At 39.9% G+C, this 22,224-nt stretch overlaps 1 protein-coding gene across 4 annotated transcripts in view; it reads left to right on the top strand.

Moving 5' to 3' along the window:
* The first annotated feature begins 1,336 nt into the window (after nucleotides 1-1,336).
* Nucleotides 1,337-22,224, top strand: part of LOC109439164 (ankyrin repeat and SOCS box protein 3) — a 142,865-nt gene continuing 121,977 nt past the window's right edge. The window contains exons 1-2 of one of the 4 annotated variants that reach the window (XM_019719425.2): nucleotides 1,337-1,773; nucleotides 6,075-8,324. In XM_019719425.2, coding sequence (XP_019574984.1) covers nucleotides 6,173-7,798 — 1,626 coding nt within the window. In that variant the 5' untranslated portion in view covers nucleotides 1,337-1,773; nucleotides 6,075-6,172 and the 3' untranslated portion in view covers nucleotides 7,799-8,324. Of the gene's footprint in view, nucleotides 1,774-6,074; nucleotides 8,325-22,224 lie in introns of those variants that run through there. The other 3 variants (XM_019719422.2, XM_019719430.2, XM_019719414.2) reach the window with 3 other exon arrangements.

Below are 22,224 nucleotides of genomic sequence, written 5' to 3'. Positions count from 1 at the left end.
ATGGTACTAACTAGTTCTGGAAACTCGGTTCCTGATTTCCTCGTCTAGATCTCTGGAATCCTTTACAACTGTGAATTGTTTGTTTGTTTGTTTTTCCAGTATGAGATAATTTCTCCTGTAGGTGTAACTGCCTCATTCCAGCCCAAACATAGGTACTATAATCTATTGTGGCCAAATGCCTGGAAATGAGCTGGCAATTACTTAAGTAGTAGCTAAGTAATATGGAAAGGGATATAAATTGAGTTTCCACTTTCAGTACTAATCTTTTTCTGTTGATTATTTCTAGGGTCCAAGGTCACCATTATAACATTGATTAGAACTGCTGCATTGCAAGTAGTTGGGAGTGGAGTATAAGGTGGGAATTAATTGGAAAATTTTCTTGAAGTTATTTCTAAACAAAATTCTGACAACATAGTCAACTCCTGGACTGAAGTTCTGCTTCATAAATTATCCAGCCCTCTTGTTTTTCTCTTGGTGAAAGCACAAGGGAACTCGGAAAGATAAGTTAATATGCATAAATAAAATTCTTTGGTACCTGTTGGTACCAAACAGTGCTATTTAAAAAGATAAACTTAGCAAAAATAGGATTTCAGTAGTAATAGTCTCACTAAGTATTTCACTTGAACGGAATTTTCTGGCACCAGGGTGAAGGAAAGGGCATTTCAAATAGCATTCTGATTATATCGAAAGAGTACCCCCGAGGTTAGAAAAGGCCTAAGGACCCTAATTACCCAGAATAGCGAACATACTTAGGAAGGTTACTTGATGGTTCTGAAACTAAAACCCATTTTATGAGTTCGTTATTTGGGACATGTGGACTTGAGAAGGAGAGGATGGTAGTTTTTGTTTTGTGTTCTTCCTTACTAAAACTTGCCTGGGAGCACACCTAGCACCATTGCTCTTCAAGATTTTTTGTATTCAACATTGTCCCTGGTGTCTTGGCTTAAGTATTTGCTTGGGTAATTTTTTATTTTGCATTTGTTTTCTAGTGATTCCCCTTGCTGAAGTCCCTCTGTAAATTCATTAATACTTTCAGAGAGCTGAAGGGGTGGGGGGGAGTGATTATTTTACATAAAGTTGGTTTGATTTAAATTGTTATAATGAGTTGCTTTACAAATTATACGTATGTCTCAAGTACCAAACTGGACGCCGCCGCCAGTTAATCTAGGAGAAAACGTGTTAGCTGCAGCCCGGAGTGGACCGAGGCGGGCGCCTTCCTGTACCCGGAGCGCGGGCCGATGGGCGGCGGGCCTGGCGAGGCGCCAGGGAGGACGGCAGACGCGGCGACGGGGCAGCGTGGGGCCGCCACCCCGCCCGTTCCACGGGGTGCCACCCTGAGAGGCCAAGCCCCCCGAGGGTCGCTGGGTGCCATCGGTACCGCCGCCTTTCTCCTCCTTGCTACCCGGTCCGCTTGCCCGTCTTCCTGGCAGCTGTAAGCTACCCCAGGGAGCCGGGACTCCCGGAACCGCCGATCCGCGAGCCGGGGGCACCTCGCGCGGCGGGGAGGACGGAGGTCGGGCGGCGGAGCAGCAGCGGTGAGGGTGCACAGCGCAGGCTGGGCGCCGGGCCTGAGTGTCCGGCGGAGAGGGCGGCGCCCTCCGCGGCTCCGTGACGGCGCCTCCGCGCCCCCGGCTCGCCGCGGCTCCCGGGATGCGCGGAGGCGGCGGCGATGGCGATGATGCCTCTAGCCCTGCATCATTCTCGGAGGCGCGCGGAGCTGGGGTCTGGGCTGCGAGATGGAGGAGGAGGGGCGGCGCTGCGGCCACCGGGCAGGTGAGAGGCCGCGCGGGCCCCTGGAGGAGGCGCCTCCGCGGGACGGGGAGGCCGGGCCCCGGGAAGCCAGCGGGTTAGCGAGGAGCGCGCTGCGCGGGTCCAGGCCTGGCCGCCGCGCACCTGCGCCCCTGGCGCGGCCTGTGGGGCAGCCACATCGTCCCTGCCGGCCCGCTCCTGGGCTCCTGGGCTCCGCGGGCTGTGGAACCCTTCCACACCACCTGGCCTGGCCAAGCCCTCCGTACTCCACCAACCCTCTGCAGACTCTTACCAGCTTCCCTGCCCGGCAGAGGCCCTGCTTCCCTACCCCAGGGAGGCCCTACCCACCACAAGCCCCTGGCGGGGGTCGACCTCTAACCCCATCCCATTCCCAGGCTGTGGGGGAGGGGGGCTCCATAGCCTCCCCATCTCCCTCATCCACTGACCCTACCCCACCCCATCAGCTGCTCCAGGCTTCAAGAGGTAGTTCAACTGGGGACAAAGAGCTTGGGCTCTGAAGTCAGATAAATCTGACTTGAATCTTAGTGACCTTGGGCAAGTCATCTAACTTCACTGAGGTTTTCCGGATCAATACAAATACAATGGGAATAATGATAATACAGAACCTTGCTCTCAGTGAGGGTTAGACTCTGAAAATACCTACCCTCGAGGAATTTAAGGCATTATGAGGGAAAGAATGAGTGGGAAGAATCTAGGTCATGAGATGACTTGTGAAAGCTCATATAGAATGTTCTCATATGTATTAAAATATGAAGACGGCACACTGAATTGTCAGAGGCTCTTCACACATCTTAATGAGAAATTATTGCCGCTGTACATAAATTTTCATTTACTGTTCCTGGCCTACTAGTTACTTTAGGATCACTCTTCCTTAGTCGTAACAAGAGGCGTAGGATATGAATTCATTCCGTGTTATTGCGGCTAATATGCCTGCTTAAAACTGGTTTTCCAACTTAAAATTTTTCTGATTTTATGACTAAATCACATCTTCCTCCGGGACCTATTCATAGGCACGGAACTAGAGTAGCTTTTATGCTTGCACTGAAAAGAAAGTTGGTAACCTTTATATAATATTTAGGCATAGCCAATAGGTATTCATCCCCCTCCCGCCACCAAATCACTGAGTGTTACAGTTCTGCCTTCATAACTTCATTGCAAATTGTGATCTCACCCTCCTCTTTTTTATTGTCCCAAAGTTAGTGCTAACACCTGGGTTTACTTTCCCTCCATTTCCTTTATTGCTTCTCACCTTTCTCTGGCAAAACCTTTACTTCTGTCTTCTGCTTTTCCTCTTTTCTCTTCCCAGCTTCTTATTCCTTTTTCTCTAATTATCCCAATAGGAGTGACTTATAATTACTTTATACCAGAACCATAATTATCACCCTTGACAAAAAGGTACAAAAAAGTGTATATATGTATTCAAATTTTGGGTTCCAGGAACTTGGACTTGTGAAGAGATTGCAATACCTACTCTACTTCATAGGATTATGTTGGGAATGAAACAGAGTTTGATAATTTATGAGAACGAAACGGAGTTTGATAATTTATGTAAAGCTCCTAGGATAAGTGCCTGGCATAAAATAACCACCCAGTAAATTACAGCTGCTGTAACTACCTCCTGACCTGGCGATTCCCGGACTCCCCATCCCACCAGCACCCCTGCCTTCATCTCTCTGCTGTTCTGTTTAGCATGGTGGGGAGGAATGCAGGCTTTAGAGAGTAACTGCTTAGGTTCAAATTCATGCTCTACCACTTTAACTTAGGTGTACTCTCTGACTCAGTTTCCTCATCTGTAAAATGAGGGTAAGTTACACTATCTCAGGGCTGTTCTGAGGATTCAGTAAATTAATCATATGGAGCACTGAGAACAGGGCCAGGCACATCATAAGCACTCAGTCAAGTTAACATACTAATAATGATACTGATAATTATCTTCCTGACCTAGAGTTTCCTTTATTTTTTAATCTATTGAAAACAAATTTATTGCAAAAAGTATAACTGTACCACAAGGGAAATTTGCCCCTCCTCCAATTTTGTTTTCCTCCTGCCTCTTACCCTTGACGAATGTTGGTGCCTCATCATATCATTTCCCCCTTGAAAACTCCCTTTCTCTCTCCTTGCCTGGGGTCTTCATAACTTCCATCACCTGACTTCTTCATTATTATCCAGTTAGTCGATATTTCTGTTAGCATCCTAATTCCAGAGTCTTCATCCTTCTGATTTTCCCAAACTAAATTCCTGCTTCCCTCTTCACCCCTGCTCTTTTCCCTACTTCCAACCCTTGCTTTCCTCTTTGGAAGCAGGAAAAGAGCAGGGGTGAAGAGGGAAGCAGGAATTTGGGTTAAACTTTGCTATAAACAGCAGTATCTCTTCTCTGCTCTTCCTGCCTCCTCCCATTGGGTTTTCTCTTCTACTTTTCTTTTCACCAGTTAACATCAATCCTCGAATTAACAATTAAAAAAAACAAACAGTAAAAAGATGTCTTTTTCACTACATAGGTATCAAAAAGGGTTCAGAAACAGGACACAATCTTAAGTGAAAACAATAAGCTATCCATTGTTATTTTTAAAATTCTAATCATCAGGAAACAAAAGGTCAGGATTTATATCTTTCTCTCACACAGACTTTTGTAAGGAAAGTACAGAAAAGTTGGTCTCACTTCCCAATGGAGAAATTCATCATATTGTCATGATCTTCATTATTTGTCCATTGAGAATATGAAAGAGGTTATCCTCTTCCTTCATGAAGGACAACAGCTAGTTGTATGGATCTCCCCAGTATTGAAATTTGCCTAATACTGACTGGCACGACCATACCTGTTATTGAATGCTAGAGGCTTCTCTGTTGGGGCTGCTTCTTGGAGCCCCCAATAATCCCTCACTGACCTGGCCCCTTCCTCTGCACCCCATGATCCATCACTAAAAGGCTTAAACTCTGGGTCCTAGCTTGACCTGGTAGTTAAATATTCTGAACATCACCCCTGGACTTCCCCAGTGCCATTGGTTATTCCTAAAATGATGGATTAAAACAAATACTGTTTTTGTTGTCAAGAACATGGCACCAGCCTCCAAGGAACAACTTAAGCTGTCCCACTTGGAAACATCTTTGGAAGCAGGGTGGACACCAGGTCACTCAGGGCCTTGGGGTTTGAAATAACAGAGTGTACTTTAAATCTCGTTGAAAATAGGGAGAAAAAAAAAATGTTAAGAAAAAGGAGCAAGAAGAAAAACAAGTTATTCTTTTAAAGTAGAGGCTGTGTTTTCTCATCTTCCTACCCACATCACCTAGCATCAAGCTGGCATATAGTATGCACATGATAAATGTAAATTGAGTGAATAAATTCATGAGAGGGTGCATACCTCCTGCTTCATCATTTGGAATAATGATAACTCACATTTACATAGCAATTTAGAGTTTACAGAGTGGTGCTTTGCACCTTGTAAATCTCATAAAATATAATTCCGATAACCCTTCATTACTTTCATTTTCCCCTTAAATGTGGTCCTATACAAAGTTTTTTTCAAGGGAGGGTATGGAGTTGGCCAAGAAATCACAAGCAGGGAGAAGAAATTATAAGTACTGGAAAATAAAGGATTCTTCCTCAGGAAAGAAATAGGATTTGTTGATTTGTGGGGATTGTTTAAAGGCCCACAATATACTTCAGCAATACCCTCTGCTTATATTTTAAGCACGTGCTGTTTCTCGCCTCAGTCCTGCTGCAAAGACCTACTCCCTTTCTAGGAGCCTGTCTGTCTCTCTCCTTGCCCCTCACCTTTCACCCAGCTAGCCCATCCTCACCAAGACTCCCTGCAGCCTCTCTCAGCCTCCACTCTGTGTTGGATTAAGTTCCCCTTCTCCTTCTTCCATATCACCCTGCTGTCATCTGATTTACCACATTAGGCTGTCATTACAAAGGCTGATCTCCAACTAGATTGTGATCTCTGGCAGAGAGGTTGTATTCTTGTGTCTCCAGTATCTGGCACAAGAGTGTTTCTGAAAGTAACATCTGTACACCCTCCAATCAGAATCTCAATGGGGGAGGCCCAGGAATCTGCTCTTTTTAACCTGCTCTCCAGGAGATGCTTAAACTAATTTGAAAACCACTGTGTCATAAAACCTAAAATTAGCAGGATGAATGTATTTCGAGGTGTTTGTGTCTTTTCTGTGCTGGGCTTTGAGAGGAGAAATGTTGTCTGTGCACTGGGTCAGAGCTGAAAACTTCTAGTGCTTTTGTCAAAGATCATGAGGTCACTGTTTTCTACATTAATTCCTTTCTGTTTCTGGGTATGCATTTTTGTGTGCAGGCTTTTCTGCCTTGGTTCTCTTTTGTCACATATCGCTCATCTGTGAGTTGAGGCCCTGACTCCCTTCCCACAGAAGGAAGAGTCCTTTCTCTCTGAAAATGAACTCAACGGACCACCTTCAGGATGCTGCCAACACCACCTTGCTCCATGTACTTCCCTCGCAGGGAGGAAATAGCACAGCTGTCCGGGAGAATCTCCAGGATTTCATCCATACGGCCACTCTGGTAACCTGCACTTTCCTCCTCGCCGTCATCTTCTGCCTGGGCTCTTACGGCAACTTCATTGTCTTCTTGTCCTTCTTTGATCCAGCCTTCAGGAAATTCAGAACCAACTTTGATTTCATGATCCTGAACCTGTCCTTCTGTGACCTCTTCATCTGTGGCGTGGCTGCCCCCATGTTCACCTTTGTGTTGTTCTTCAGCTCAGTCAGTAGCGTACCGGATGCTTTCTGCTTTACCTTCCATCTCACCAGTTCCGGCTTCATCATCATGTCCCTCAAGACGGTGGCCGTGATTGCCCTGCACCGGCTCCGCATGGTCCTCGGGAAGCAGCCGAATCGCACGGCCTCCTTTCCCTGCACCTTGCTCCTCACTCTGCTTCTCTGGGCCACCAGTTTCACCCTCGCCACCCTGGCCACCTTGAAAACCAGCAAGTCCCACCTCTGCCTCCCCATGTCCAGCCTGATTGCTGGAGAAGGGAAAGCCGTTCTGTCTCTCTATGTGGTCGACTTCACGTTTTGTGTTGCTGTGGTCTCTGTCTCTTACATCATGATTGCTCAGACCCTGCGGAAAAATGCTCAAGTCAGAAAGTGCCCCCCTGTAATTACAGTGGATGCTTCCAGACCACAGCCTTTCATGGGGGCACCCGTGAAGGGAGGTGGGGATCCCATCCAGTGCACCGTGCCGGCCCTGTACAGGAACCAGAATTACAACAAACTGCAGCATGTTCAGACCCGTGGATACACCAAGAGTCCCAGCCAGCTGCCCACCCCTGCAGCCAGCCGGCTGCAGCTGGCATCAGGTGTCAATCTCTCCACAGTTAAGGATTCCAAGGCAGTGGTCACCTGCGTGATCATCGTGCTGTCGGTCCTGGTGTGCTGTCTTCCCCTGGGGATTTCCTTGGTGCAGGTAGTTCTGTCCAGCGATGGGAGCTTCATCCTTTACCAGTTTGAACTGTTTGGATTTACCCTTATATTTTTCAAATCAGGATTAAACCCTTTTATATATTCTCGGAACAGTGCAGGGCTGAGAAGGAAAGTGCTCTGTTGCCTCCAGTACATAGGCCTGGGTTTCTTCTGCTGCAAACAGAAGACTCGACTTCGAGCCATGGGAAAAGGGAACCTCGAAGTCAACAGAAACAAATCCTCCCATCATGAAACAAACTCTGCCTACATGTTGTCTCCTAAGCCTCAGAAGAAATTTGTGGACCAGGCTTGTGGCCCAAGTCATTCGAAGGAAAGTGTGGTCAGCCCCAAGATCTCTGCGGGACAGCCCCACTACGGTCAGAGCAGCTCAACGCCCATCAACACGCGAATCGAGCCGTACTACAGCATCTATAACAGCAGCCCGTCCCAGGAAGACAGCATCCCGTGTAACTTACAGCCAGGAAACTCTTTTAAAGGATTTGCCAACTCATATATTGCCATGCATTATCACACCACTAATGACTTAATGCAAGACTATGACAGCACTTCAACCAGGCAGATCCCAGTGCCCTCTGTTTAGAGTCTTAGAGGCTGGAGAATCTTGTCTAAACTGCTTTTGTTTCTGATACTAATGGATTTTTTTTTTCTTTCACTTTTGTGAGACCAGTACTAGATCAAAATGTAAAGATTCAGCTAAACAGTTGGCAGTGATGGTTTTCTTTTGTCTGAAGTATTAGCATCTATTAATTTCTTTGTGGTTTCTTAACATTTTAAGAGTTGATGTAAAAGGTTATTATTTAGATTTTTACCCTGACCCGTGCTCCAATCTTTTGTACTAAATTTTTAAATAGATGCCCAGGAATGATCATGCTACTATGTTAAAGAAGAGAATGAACTGATTATGATCATTTGGGTCAGTGTTATGGGTCTTCAAAGTCTAGATGAGCTGGAATGTTTCAAGAATGTGAAAGTATGATCTTTCCTGAGGTGTTATTTTTATTAATTGAAGTATAAATTTTGATTCTTTGAAGTGTTGAAATGGGGAACAATACGCTTTTTTGGTAGCAGGCTCATTTGAATAAATAATATATTGTTAAAGCAGAAAATCAGAAATATTATCTGTAGCTACCTTTACCAAAAATCCATAAGCATTGGGTACTTTCATAAGACAGTCGACCAGGAATATGGCGTTATGCTTATTACCACTTCTTATCATAGACATTATTATTTTGTGTCAATTGAGTAGCTGTATAGTTCTTTTAAAAAAGATGTTTTTGCTTGGTAAAAGTGAATTATTCCATTTTGGAATATTCTTATCCTGGTGAAGAGGACTGCATCTGTGGCAGAGGTGTGCTATTCCTGGGAGAGTTGGTACTAAATGTGGTCATCTCAGTCAGGGTGTTATTATGTGGGAAGCAACCTAGACTGCTATGTGTCAGACGATCCTTATTATTAAGAAGGCACAAGGATGAGATTGGCAATGTTTTGATTTGTGCTTTCCTTCTGTGTGACAATGGTTTGTTAACAACTTGACAAAAAATATCCAAGTAACTATTTATATATATATATATATATATATATATTTTTTTTTTTTTTTTTTTTTTTTTTTTGTCTTCCTTTATATGTTACCGTGATAGAAAAATTCTTAAGATGATCTGCTTTCAAATTAATTGTTTTTTTTCTCCCCCGTTAATCTTAAACTAGAGGTGGGCAGTAGGAAAACTAGATTAAGTATTTCTATACCTAAAAATAATTTTATTATGTACTCTGTGATGCCTAGCATAACAACTGTAAACTCACATTTTTATGGAAAAATATTTTCATCGTACAGTTAACATTTGAACTTGTTACAGTTTTTTAACTATTAACTGCTAGACTCAAGATGAACATCAAGATACAAAACCTATCTTTATAAATTGTTATATTCAAGAACAGTTATTGCAGATTGGAAGGCACTTTATTCCTTTGGATGAAAGATATTCAATTTATAGCATCCTCTCCCACGTACAGAGGTCATGAGAAGCATGGAGAAGACACAGTAGATACTCAGATAGAACTCTGTTCAGCCTCATCTTACAACTCTTACTGTTCAGTATAAATCAGTCACTTCTGTTTCTGAGATTGAGATACAGGTTTCATTTTATTTTCAAATTCACCTTTTAGGACTCTTCTTCCCTTTCTTCCTTTATTTTTGCTATTAAATTTTATAATAGAACAGAAAATATCCACTCTTTCACATTCTTTTGTAATTGAACGCTATTTTTGGAAGTCACTATTACCAGTTTCAATTGTGCTTTTATATTTTTAATATAACACTGTTTTCATTCATTAATACTCCCATGAGATAGGTTAGTATATTACCTCTTTTTAAACAAAGAATTAAGAAATCTAATATCCTCTTCCAAGATCATTTGAAGAATTGTGGCACTTTTCAATAGTGCTTTTCAATTAGACTTTTGTCTAAATTCAGAATTTGGTATTTATTCCAATAAGCCAAATGGCTTTATAATTAATAACATTAATCCAGAAGATATTTCAAACTTTTTAAAGTATGTATCTCTTTTTTGGCCAGGCATTTCAAATGTGATTCAATAAAAGGTTTTTTTAAATGTAATTTCTACTTGTAATATTAAAAGTGACAGGTTTCCTGTGTGACCTTTGAAATGATTTGACCCATCTTTGGGAGGTGAAAATTATCACATAAAGAAAACTAAGCATGTGCATATGAGATATTCAGTTTCTTTATGCTCACTCATCAAGAAATTATTGATTCAACTTGCATGAAAGATAGTGGGCTAGATTCTTAGCCCTCCTCTGTATCTATATGTACATATAGGTAGATGTATATAACTTCTCTCTTCATAAGGGCTAAAATGAGAACTAAAAGTAATGAGAATTCAGTTGAATATGACTAATTAGCAGGGCATATTAATTAGTTCTCTTGATGCTTTACTGTGATGCAAAGTCTATGTGTATGTCAAACATTTTATAATTCTTCTGATGTTAACCATTAGGCCAGATTTGTATTTCTGATGCTTTTAATGTTCTTTTAAAATAATGTTTAGAAAATAAAAATATTGAAAACCCTAACATTTCTGAACATCAGATTACAATACCATGACTTTCATGTCTAATCATTTAAATCAGAGAATAGTAGTGATCGTTATTGCAGAATGGATAACAATGTGGTGAAGCTCAGAGAGAGTTATTTTCCTTAAGAGATGAAATAATGTTTTTGACCATACTGTGTAGTATGCATGATACTCAGACTAACAAAGAACAGCTCCAAATGTTAATTATTTACCAAACTAAGTTTCTCACCCAGCCGGGAAAGTCCTGACTGAATATTTCAAAAACTTCTTTAAAATGAGATTAATTTGGAAAAAGATACAGAATTTTGGAATTTTTAGTTTATCAATCAGAGTTTGGTTTTCCGAATCAGAAAATATTAAGCAGAAAGGGATTTAATGTAGGAAATTAGCTATCTACTAAATTATTAGAACATCAGGGCTCTATGATGCGTTTTTAAGAAAGATTCCAAAAAGACACTACCAGCCTGATTAACCAGGAGAGCTGCTACTTCTGCTACAACTCAGAAAGGGGAAGTCAAGAGGCCTCCTTGGACTTTTGGTTTCATGGACCACCCTGTTGAAGTAGATATTCAGAGATGAGGAACTTTCTGCTACTACTACTACCTCTACAACTAATCCTCTTGACACCTCCAGAGCAAGTGGCTGAACAGAAAAACACTGCTGCAGAAATAAATTTGGCATATGCATTTATTTGGTGGAACCCAATTTGCATTTAAAACCCTAGCTGTCCACAAGTCTGGAAAGTGTAGTTACACTAACATGGTAATCAAAAAGAGGTTTGGGACAGGTACTTGAGTTCCAGTCTCATTGGTCCTCAATGGTCCTCCTTTTTGGTACTCAACATTCATATCCACACTTCTAGCCATTCTTTCAAACGACGGCAACAGCAACAAGACCATTCTCCCACTTGAAATAATGCAGTCACTTCTCATTTAAACACAAACATGCCTCCTCTTTTCCAGACTGGCTGCTTTTATTATCTTCTTCTATGTCTTGAGTATTCTGCAGTTTTAATATGATATGTATCTTTTTATTTATCTTGGGATTTATTGGACTTTTTGAACCTATGTTCTGGTGTCTTTCATCAGTTGTGGACAATTCTCAGCCATTATTTTTTCAAATATTGCTTCGGGCCCATTTTCTCTATTCTTTCCTTACCTCGGCTCTCACTTTTTCTGTCTTTGTTCCTCTTTTGTACAGTGATGCACCACAACAACGATTTGGTCAATGGTGGGCCCATGACATTGTAATGAAGCTGAAAAACTCCTATTGCCTTGTGATGTAGCCATCATGATGTCAATGCATTATTCACTTGTTTGTGGTGATGCTGCTGTAAACTGACCTACTGTGCTGCCAGTTGCATAAAAATAGAACACATACAACTATGTACAGTGCATCATGCTTGATAATGATAATAAATAATTGTGTTACTGGTTGATGTATTTACTAAACTTTTAACCGTTATTTTAGAGTGTACTTTTTCTCCTTATGAAAAAAGTTTGCTGTAAAACAGTATGCCATGTTATACCTGCAGTAGTCTTGTAAATCTCATGTTTATCATGTCTTTTGACTGCATCATTTTCTCTTGTGCTTGATTTAATCTTATGTTATTTTATTCATCATGGCCCCTAAGTGTACAAAATCCACTCTTAATGTTGCCGGTCAGAAGCTACATCCAGTGATTGAGCTGGAAACAAAATTGAAAGTGATTAAGGACTATGAAAGTGGAAAATCAGTGATGATTATTGCTTACCAGTCCAGCATATTCCATTCCACCAGAGTTATGACTTAGAAGAACAAGAACAAAGTGACAGAAGTTGTTATAGTATCTACTTCATTGAAGACAATGCGACTAACACAAATTCGAGCAGGTCCTGTATCAGACATGGAAAAACTGTTAATGACCAGGATTGAAGGCCAGACACAGAAGTGTATTCCTCTCAGCACCATGACGATCACAGCCAAAGCAAAAGTAAGTTTGCTATCTTCAAAGAAAAGGCTGGATCCAACTATAGTGTTGAATTTACTGCTAGCTCTGGGTGGTTTAAACAAATCAAGAATTGTTATTCATTACATAATGTGAAACTGAGTGGTGAGTCTGCGAGTGCTGACGTGAAGGCAGCTGAAGAATTTTTGAAAACTCTAGATAAGCTGACTTTGGAGAAAAATTACTTGCCAGAGCAAATATTCAATATGGATGAAACCTCTCCATTCTGGAAATGGATGCCTGAAAGGACTTCCATCCATAAGGAGGCCAAATCAATGCCAGGTTTCAAGGCTTTTAAGGACAGGATAACAGTCTTACTTGGGAATAGTGTTGCAGGCTACAAATTGAAACCCTTTGTGATCTGGTACAGTGAGAACCCCAGGGCCTTCGAGCATATCCATCAGCACACGCTTCAGTACACTACACAAACAATTAGAAGTCATGGACGACCCAGCCGCTCTTCCAAGATGCCCTCCTGAATTGCTATGCCAGTGAAATGGAGAAACTCTGTTTTGAGAATAACATACCTTTCAAGATTTTGCTTATTGTTAATAATGCTCCTGGACACCCTCCTTTTATTGGTGATCTTCATCCCAAGATCAAAGTGGCGTTTCTCCCTCCAAACACCACCTCTTTGATCCAACCACTGACTCAAGGAGTTATAGCAGCTTTTAAGGCCTCCTACCTGAGGAGGACCTTTGCCTAGGCTATTGGAGCAACTCAGGAAGACACTGAGAAGACACTGATGCAATTCTGGAAGGATTATAACACCCATGACGACATCAAGAACCTTGGTTGGGCTTGGTGCGATGGCACCAAGGAGTGTATGAATAGCATCTGGAAGAAGAAACTCAAGAGGTTCATCCATGACTTCAAAGAGTTTGCCAAGGATGCAGAAGTTGCAAAAATCAAGAGAGCTGTGGTTGAGATTCAAACAAGGCAAACAGCTTTAACCTGGGTATGGATGAGGATGACACTGAGAAGCTCACAGAGTTCATTCCTGAGGTATTAACTAATGATGAGTTGTTAGAACTGGAACAGGAATGTATAGATAAAGAAGAGGCAAGAGCAAGGAAACTGCAGGAGAAGAAAAAGAAGAACCCGCTCATCCCTTCCCAGAAAATTACAGTTAGAAATTTAGCAGAAGATTTTGCAGGCCTCAACAAGCTTCTTGAAAAGTTTGAAAACGTGGACCCCAACACCAAAAGGTTTTCATTAATAGAGTTAATGAAATGTTAATGTAATGTTTATGGTGCATTATCTGCTTATAAGCAAATCTATGATGGAAAAAAAGAAGCAAACCAAACAAAACACCATGGACATATTTCTGAAGAGTAACACCTCCTCAAGAAGACCCTCTGGCATGTCCTTTAGGAGGTATTCTAGAAGAATACATTGTTATCATAGGAGGTGACAGGTCCATGTGTGTTATTGTCCCTGAAGACCTTCCAGTGGGACAAGATATAGAGGTGGAAGATAGTGATATTGATGACCCTGACCCTGTCTAGACCTAAGCTAATAGATGTGCTTGTGTCTTACTTTTTAACAAAAAAGTTTAGAAAGTGGTAAAAAAAAAAAAAAAAAAAAGTTAAAAATAGAAAAAAGCTTATAAAAGAAGGATATAAAGAAAACATATTTTTGTACAGCTGTATAATGTGTTTGTGTTTTAAGCTAAGTATTACAAACGAGTTGAAAAGTTTAAAAAATTGTCAAAGTTTCTAATGTAAAATGCTACAGTAAGGTAAGGTTAACTTATTATTGAAGAAAGAAAAATATTTTTTATAAATTTAGTGTAGCCTAAGTGTGTAGTGTTTATAAAGTCTATAGTAGTGTACAGCAATTTCCTAGCCTTCACATTAATTCACCCTCACTCACTGACTCACCCCGAGCAACTTCCAGTCCTGCATGCTCCATTCATGGTAAGTGCCCTATACCATTTTTAATGTTTTATACCATATTTTTACTGTGCCTTTTCTATGTTTAGATATACAAATACTTACCATTGTATTACAGTTGCCTATAGTATTCAGAGTAGTAAAATGCTATGCAGGTTTGTAGCTTAGGAGCAATAGATTATACCATATACCTGAGGTATGTAGTAGACTACACCTCCTGGGGTTGTGTAAGAGCACTCTGATGTTTGCACAATGAAATTGCCTAATGACACATTTATCAGAACATATGTACCCTGTTGTTAAGCAATGCATGACTGTATTCTGAATTTCTTCCAATCTATATTCCAGTTCATGAATTCTCTCTTCACCTAAATTCAATCTGTTAAAACTGATCATCAAATCTCTCATTTTAATTATTATTACTGTATTTTTCATTTCTAGAAAAAAATTTTTGCTCATTTAAAAAACCTGTTACATTATATTTAAAATTTTCTAGTTTCTATATATATTTAAACAGAGTAAAGATCTTTTTCTAAAATAACTTTGGTAATTTTAATATTTTATTTTTTAATAGGCATCTTATCTATTATTTTTGCTGGTACTCCCTCATGATACCTTGTTTCCTTCATGCTTTGTTTAGTTTTACTGTGAGCTCCAAATTTTCCTTGAAAAAATTTCTATGGAAATTATCTCCACTGGTTGAGAACAATGGTTTAGATGAAGGTACATCCTTCCAGAAAAAATGTGTGTCTCCTTCTTCTTTCTTCCTGATATCTAAGTGTATTACCAGTCCTGAACTTGAAGTGTTCTGGAACTATCTAGATGATATGCCTTGTATATTAGGCAATAAGCTTATGATTACAAACTATAAGGGGTGTTTTTTTTTCTCCCCCATTTCTTGAGGTCCTCTGGATGTGGAGTAGAATGGAGTGAGGTGAGTTTTCTTGTTTACCCCTACTCTAAGGGTGTAGATCTTTGGGGGTCCCAATTTTATGGGGAATGGATCTCCTTTTAAGAGGAGGGAGAGGGTCATCAAAACTGAACCTCAGTTTCTCTAGGTTTGGCAAATGCCTTCAGGTCAAAAGTACCTACCATCCTTCATTTACCTCTTAGGGTTCTTACTTTCTCTTACATTTTTGCCTTGTAATCTCTTACTATCGTATCCACTCTTTGGTACTTTTAAGAAGCTTTATATTTTGGAGTTAACAATGTTTATTGTTAATTTTGTCAAAGTATTGGTATTTCCACTAACCTCCCACCCAAACTGCTCCATTTGATGATGATGATAATAATAATAATAATAATAATATCTACATTTTTTGAGAGAAGCATCGCTATGTACTAGGCACCTTACGTTATGAGGTAGTTACTGTAATTATTCCCCATTTTACATGTAAGGAAACTGAGGTATAAAAAATTTAAGTACCCTAATTCAGGTCACTCATGTAGTAAGTAGTGCTGCAGTGTTTTTCAACTTTTTTGGCCATAGCCCACCATACGAAGTACACTTTATAACACAACTCAATTCATTTACACTTAACAATAGTTTCATAAAAAAGACACTCACTAAATGTAGTATACTCTGCACTGCATTTTTTATTTGATTCTTTTTTAATGATTTAAAATTTTCTTGTATAATTTCAAATCCACCAAAAGTTGAAACAACATTACAATGCCCCTCATTTGAATTGACCGGCTTACACAGATTCATCACTGGCCACATTTGCTTTATCTCTTTCTTTATAGATACACTCCCTTCACTTTCTCTAAACCACCTGAAAATACACTTCACTCCTAAGTACTTCAGCATGAATCTCTGAAGATCAGGGACATTTTCCTGTGCAACTATAACGTCAGTTCCATACCTGAGAAAATCAACACTAATTCAAGTAGCACCACTTAATATTCCACATTCAACTTTCCTCAATTGTTCTGAAAACATTGTTTACATATATGGATATATTTTAAAATTCAGAATCCAATCAAGATTTATGAGTTGAATTTGGCCATCATATCTATTTAGTCTTCCCGCAATCAAGCAAACAGTTAATTTGGCTGAACTCAAACTTCAAACCCTGTCTTCCCTACAATAAGCAGCAGCTGAAATTTCTGTGCCGTTCTTTAGTCTTAGCTAGGTTTCTTGAAGTTGCCCTGTGCCTCAGTAGTTCATGGGTCAGCCAAAGATTTTATATGCAGATTTTATATGCAGAGTTTAAGACTTCCTCTCTGTGACTACGTCCCTGCCAGGATTTTCTCTCATTTTCTAGCTGCTCCCGGTGCCCTGAACTTCTCCATCTTCCGATTTCGCAGCTGGTAAAACTGCAGGATTCTATTCCAGTTTTAGCCTTGATGCAGCTCTAATGGGGCCTATCCTCAGGCTAAAAGCCATTAAAAAAAAAAAAGGTAAATTCACCAAGTTCGTTGGGCTTCCTGAATCCCTGATTCAATTTCTATAATGATTTTACAACTCACACAGTTTTTCTGTTTCATCTTAAGCTCATTTATATGTTATATAATATTAGTATTACTTTATGTAATCTACTGTAGTAATATATTATTGATTATATTCTTCTAAAAATATTTTTCCCATTTTACCTAAGTTTCAACTGTCTGGGCATAAAGTTATTCACAATTCTATTTATTCTCTGCAAATCTGAGTTATGTCACTTTCTTTGTTCCCTTTCTTATTTATTCGTGCCTTTTCCTCTTTTCTTAGTCCATCTTACCAAATATGAACAATTTTATTCGTTTTTCTAAAGAACAAAATCGACTTTATTGATCCCATTTATAGCATTTTTGTTTCCTTTCATTAACTTCTAGTCAAATTATTTCCTTTCTTCTACTTTCTTTGGGTTCATTCTATTTTTGTTTTTCAAATTTCTTAAGTTTGATACCTAATCCATTAATTTTCTGTTTTCATCTTCTAATATAAATATGTTAAGTCTATTGGATCTATACATTTCCGTTAAAGAAAAGCTTTACCTCTGATCCACCAATTTTGATACACATTTGTATTAGTTAGCTGGAGCTGTGGTAGCAAGCAATTTCAACCCAATTTCTGTGGATTACCACAAAGAACACCTGTTTCTTACATGCTGACTGTAAACTGACATTAACTGCTCCATTCTGAGATCCAAGCTGAATATCTCCAGTTCTGAGATCCAAGTAATTATCTGCACCATGCCAGTCTACGACAGTCGGCATAAAGCAGTGACCCTTAAAGACTTCTGCTCAGAGTGGCGCACATCAGTCCCCTCACGTTTCACTGGCCACAGCAAATCAGATGGGAAGCATGATGTCAGTGCTTGGAAAATACAAATCTCCTCACAGGTTAAGCACAGCAAGACCATGAAAATGGGCTGGAATGTGTACTTCTTTCCCAGGGTAGAGTAGAAACTATTTGGAACAACAATACAATTTGCTGCAGCATTAGTTTCATTATCATTTAGTTCTAAGGAGTCTCTCATTTCCATTATTATTTTTTCTTTGGATCCACAAATTATTTAGAAGTGATTCTTTTAATTTCTAAAAATTATATTTCAGTTATTGATTTCGAACACAATGACATTGTGGCCAGAGAGGGACATCCATGTGATTCCAACCCTTGAGGAGTACTTGAGATTTGCTTTATGCTCCACTCACAGACTATTTGTGTAAATGATCGGAGTGTACTTGAAAAGAATGTATTTTTCAATTCTTGGGTAAAAAGCCTATTGATTGTGCTGTTCAAATCTGTGTCATTACTGATATTTTTTGTCTCCTCCATCTTGAGAGAGGTGGCATCAAACGTGCTTATACATTGAGAGTAGTCTGCTGACATGCGTGGGCTCTCTGCAGAATAGTTTACCGAGGGAAGAGAGGACTTACTAGTTGCTGGCTTGTTAAAGTGGAGGTCAGGAGAGTTTCTTTAGGAGTATTATGTAAAAAAGTCAATAAAGAAGATGGTTGATATTACTTAAAATTCATTTCTGAACCTTATATAAGGTTCAGAATGTACGTGTTTTTCTTTCTTTCCTTTTTTTTTTTTTTAAGTGGTGAAAGAACAGTTTATTAGAAGAGATTGTACACTTCCAAGAAATAGAAATGACCCGAGCAGTAGAGAATGGCTCAAGGGCCCAAGGTGGCATTGTTAGGAGAAAAAGTACACTCCAAAGGGTTTGGAGCTGGCCGAGCAAAAGAAGAGGCTCAAAAGACCTTTTACTTTCTATTGAAATGATCACATCCTCAAACTTTTGAAGTGCAGATTCGTTTTATGAAGACTGTTGTAATTAGTCTCAAACCTATATATGTTCTAGGAAAGCGATGTAGAGGAAGACTGCCTCAAGGCAGCCTAGCAAATAAGAAAAAGAGCCGGGAAGAGAGTATTTCCTTACAGACTGCCCTTACTGAAGCCTTTGTAGGAGTTAAAACTGAATTGGCAACAAGGAATGTCGGTTTCGATTGAGGAACTCATCTACTTGACCTAGAGAGCTAGTCTTCTTTTGTCTGTTGCTTTAGGAGCATTGTTAACTTCGTCTCCTCATAACTCTGCTTCTTAGGAGATAAAAGAGTGTCTCACCATTACCTCCAATATGCTGACACCTATTCTACAAGTTTTGATTGTGGTGCTTTGAATATTGTGCATATGTAGGTGATGACAATGGCCATGGGACTTACGTGATGGTAAAATATACCAATTTCAGAGAGATTATAATGTGAAAAAAAGTGTGTATCTTACAATTGGTGATATATGACATGCGTAAGCTAGGGGAAAACACAAAATGATGGTCCCTTGATAAGTAATTTAAGGATCCTTCTCTTACATTAATATTTTGAATTAGGGTTTCCAGGCGGGAATTCCCACCCGTTCTTGAGATTTTTAAAAAATGCTAATGACACTCAATTTGATATCTTCATTCCTAACCTCTCTCTGGACTCCATGCTTGTCTATCCAATTGCTTGGTCGACATCTCTATATCTAATAGACATCTCAAAATTCAACATGTACAGAACTGAGCTCTTGATTCATCCCTGCTTCCCACCACACCCACACTTGTGCCTTCTGCTGTTTTGTCATCTCTGTAAATGGGACAGTAACCCAGGTACAGAGCTCAATTTAGTATCCTTGACTCCTTTCTTTCTCTTGCACCCTCTGTTCAACCTACTGACAAAGCCTGAGTTATCTTGAAAATATGCTCTGAATCCAACGATTTTTCACCTCATCCACCCTCATTCCCTCTAGCCCATGCCATCATCATCTCTCACCTGGAGGATTAAACCAGTGTCATACTCTTTTCCCAGCTTCCAGTCTTTCTCTTCTGTAGTCTCCTTCCTGTGTGACTATGACCCTTGTAAGGTAAATCATATTTGTCACTCCATAACTTAAAACCTTCCGGTGGCTTTCCATCCCACTTAGAACAAAATCTGAAGTCCTTGCCACAGCCAGCATGATCTGGGCCCTGGTTTCCTCTCTGTCCCCGTTTGCTTTCATCTGTACCCTGCCTAACGTACTACACAGACTTTCTGGCTATTTCTCACATGCTTCAATTTTGTTCTCATGTTACACATACTTCAGCCCGAATGGTCTTCCCCAATGGCTTTTTCTGGTGGCCGTTCAACATAGCTCTCCATCCCTCTGAAGTACTTTATTTCCTTCATGGTTCTTATCATTACTTAACTTTATGCTACTGTATTATTCTGCTCGGGCTGCCATAACAAAATACCACAGAGTAGGTAGCTAAAATGACAAATTTATTTTCTACCATTCTAGGGTCGGGAAGTCCAAGATCAAGATGCCATCAGGGTAGGTATCTTGTGAGGCCTCATTTCCTGCCTTGTAGAAGGCTACCTTCTCCTTGTGTCCTTCCACAGCCTCTTCTCTGTGCATGCTTGAAGGTGGGGAGAGAGCGAGAGAGGGGAGATATGATGCCATAAGAAGAATAATCATGATCTAGAAATTTCTGGTGTCTCTTCTACTTCTTATAAAGACACCAATCCTATCACTTTAAAGCCCGGCCCTTATGACCTCATTTAACCTTAATTACTTCCTAAAGGCCTTATTTCCAAATATAGTCACATTGGAGGTTAGAAGTTAAAATATGAATTTTTCGTGGAGGAACACAATTCAGTCCATAACGGTTACATATAATTGTTTACTGGCTGTCTCCCCATTAGAATAAAGCTCTAATAGGGCAAAGACTGTCTGTTTTGTTCAGCACCATGTCCCTAGTACCTATTAGTCCTTGGCCTGCTGGGCTTTCAATGCATAACTGTTGAATAAGTGAATCAAATATTAAATGATTGAATGGATGAAGCCTGGAAATGATGTCAACCCAAATCTCTGTCTGGCTGGCTTACGATTTCCCCATGTTTGTTATTTTTTGTATCTCTCTATTTCCAGGATGATGATCAGCAGGATTTTAATGAAAGGGGACATGGGTCTTGATTTAGGAGGATTACAAAGCCTGTTTCTGACTGTTTACTCAATTATGGGACCAACTCTCAGGGCATCTTTTCCCAAGGGACCACCCTAGCTGCCCAGGAGCTGCCAGACAACCTGTATTCATTCTCTTTGGAATTCCTTGGCTCATTATGCAGCCTGAGGACACTGAAGATGAAAGAAAACTCTTTAGTAACTACAAGAAGTTAAAGGAGAAAAGGGGTAACTGGTTCTTAGAAGGAGAGAAGGGAGAATACCAATTACTTTAAAGTATAAGACAATTTGAATAAAGGTGCAGATTTAGTGAAATTTTGCTTTCCATAAGAGATAGTTAACAGGCGATCTCTTTAGGTCCAATACCTTTGAGATTAATTTGACCAAAGTGAAAATATCACTTCATTGCTTATGTACAAATTAATGAATTTTCCCTCCTCTACCCCAATAAACAGATAATCCTGCTTCTTTATAAATACACTTAGCTGGTGCCAAGATAAGTTCAGTTTGTTTCTCTTCAGTTTGTTTATGTGCAGGCTTGACACTTTTCTGAACCTTCAGCTTGCCTGTAGCATGCTGATGAATGGGAGATATTTCAGTTGACTCTCAATGGGGTCATCTTGATTTTCATGCAAAGCCTGATGTTTTGCAAAATGTAGTTTGTTCAGATGCCAGATAGGCCTTAAAAAGTGGAGCAACTCACAAAGAGTGCTGTATGCCTGTCTCCTGGGGCCGTGGCACTAAGAATCGTTTTATAACCAGTGTAAATTCTTCAGGCTCAACACATGTCACATCTGACATCAGCAAGGGCTAATGAAAGCTTTTTCCTCATGTGCTGATGTTAGCAATAAAATATGTCAAATAAATTATAAGAACTGATTTTATTAATATTGCTCTGAGGAAAGTTATGACTGGGAATTGTCTTCACAGAGAACCATGATGTTAGATACTTTCATTGAGGAGTCCAGAGTACCTCAGAACTGCAATGTTTTCAGTTCATGGAACTGGAGATTGAAAATTCTGGTTTTTTCTTGACCTTAGAGATCAGCGACTTCAATATCTGCCCATAAATGGGGGAAATAAAACAGAAGGAGACAGATACTGTAGTCTTGTTAGGGAGAAGAAGCAACATATGGACCATGAGAAAGCAGTGCTAAGACAGCAAAAAATTAATTAAATGATGTGGTGCACCAAACACCAAAAAATAAGGACTGGTAGAAAACCCATGGGCGTTGGAGTAGTTAGGAAAGGTTTCATAAGATGTGGGTAAGAGAGGATGAAGGTTCATGCATTTATTCAGCAAATATTTGTTGGGTGCCATTTTATGGAAGGTTTGAGGAAAAACAAAAGATATATTCTTTATTCCAGTAAATAAAAGATGATTTATTTGTATCGTTTAAATCATAAATACATATGTATGATCTGGATCTAGATAAATGGCCAGTACACTTGAACTGTTTACCATCACAAAAGAATTATCAAAGAAGGGAGGGGTTTGATGACGTTTAACCAGACCAGAATTCCCAAGGTGACAATTTACTCTTACTAGTGAATTTTCATTTGCCAGATTTATGGGTTGCATTAGCTTTAGAAAAGTTAGTGGTGTTCCATGATAAAAAT

The sequence above is a fragment of the Rhinolophus sinicus genome, linkage group LG05 (genome assembly GCF_036562045.2).
Source record: "Rhinolophus sinicus isolate RSC01 linkage group LG05, ASM3656204v1, whole genome shotgun sequence".
Taxonomy (NCBI): Eukaryota; Metazoa; Chordata; class Mammalia; order Chiroptera; family Rhinolophidae; genus Rhinolophus; species Rhinolophus sinicus.
Note: the sequence above shows the minus strand (reverse complement) of the source record. Positions and strands in the feature narration are given on the sequence as shown.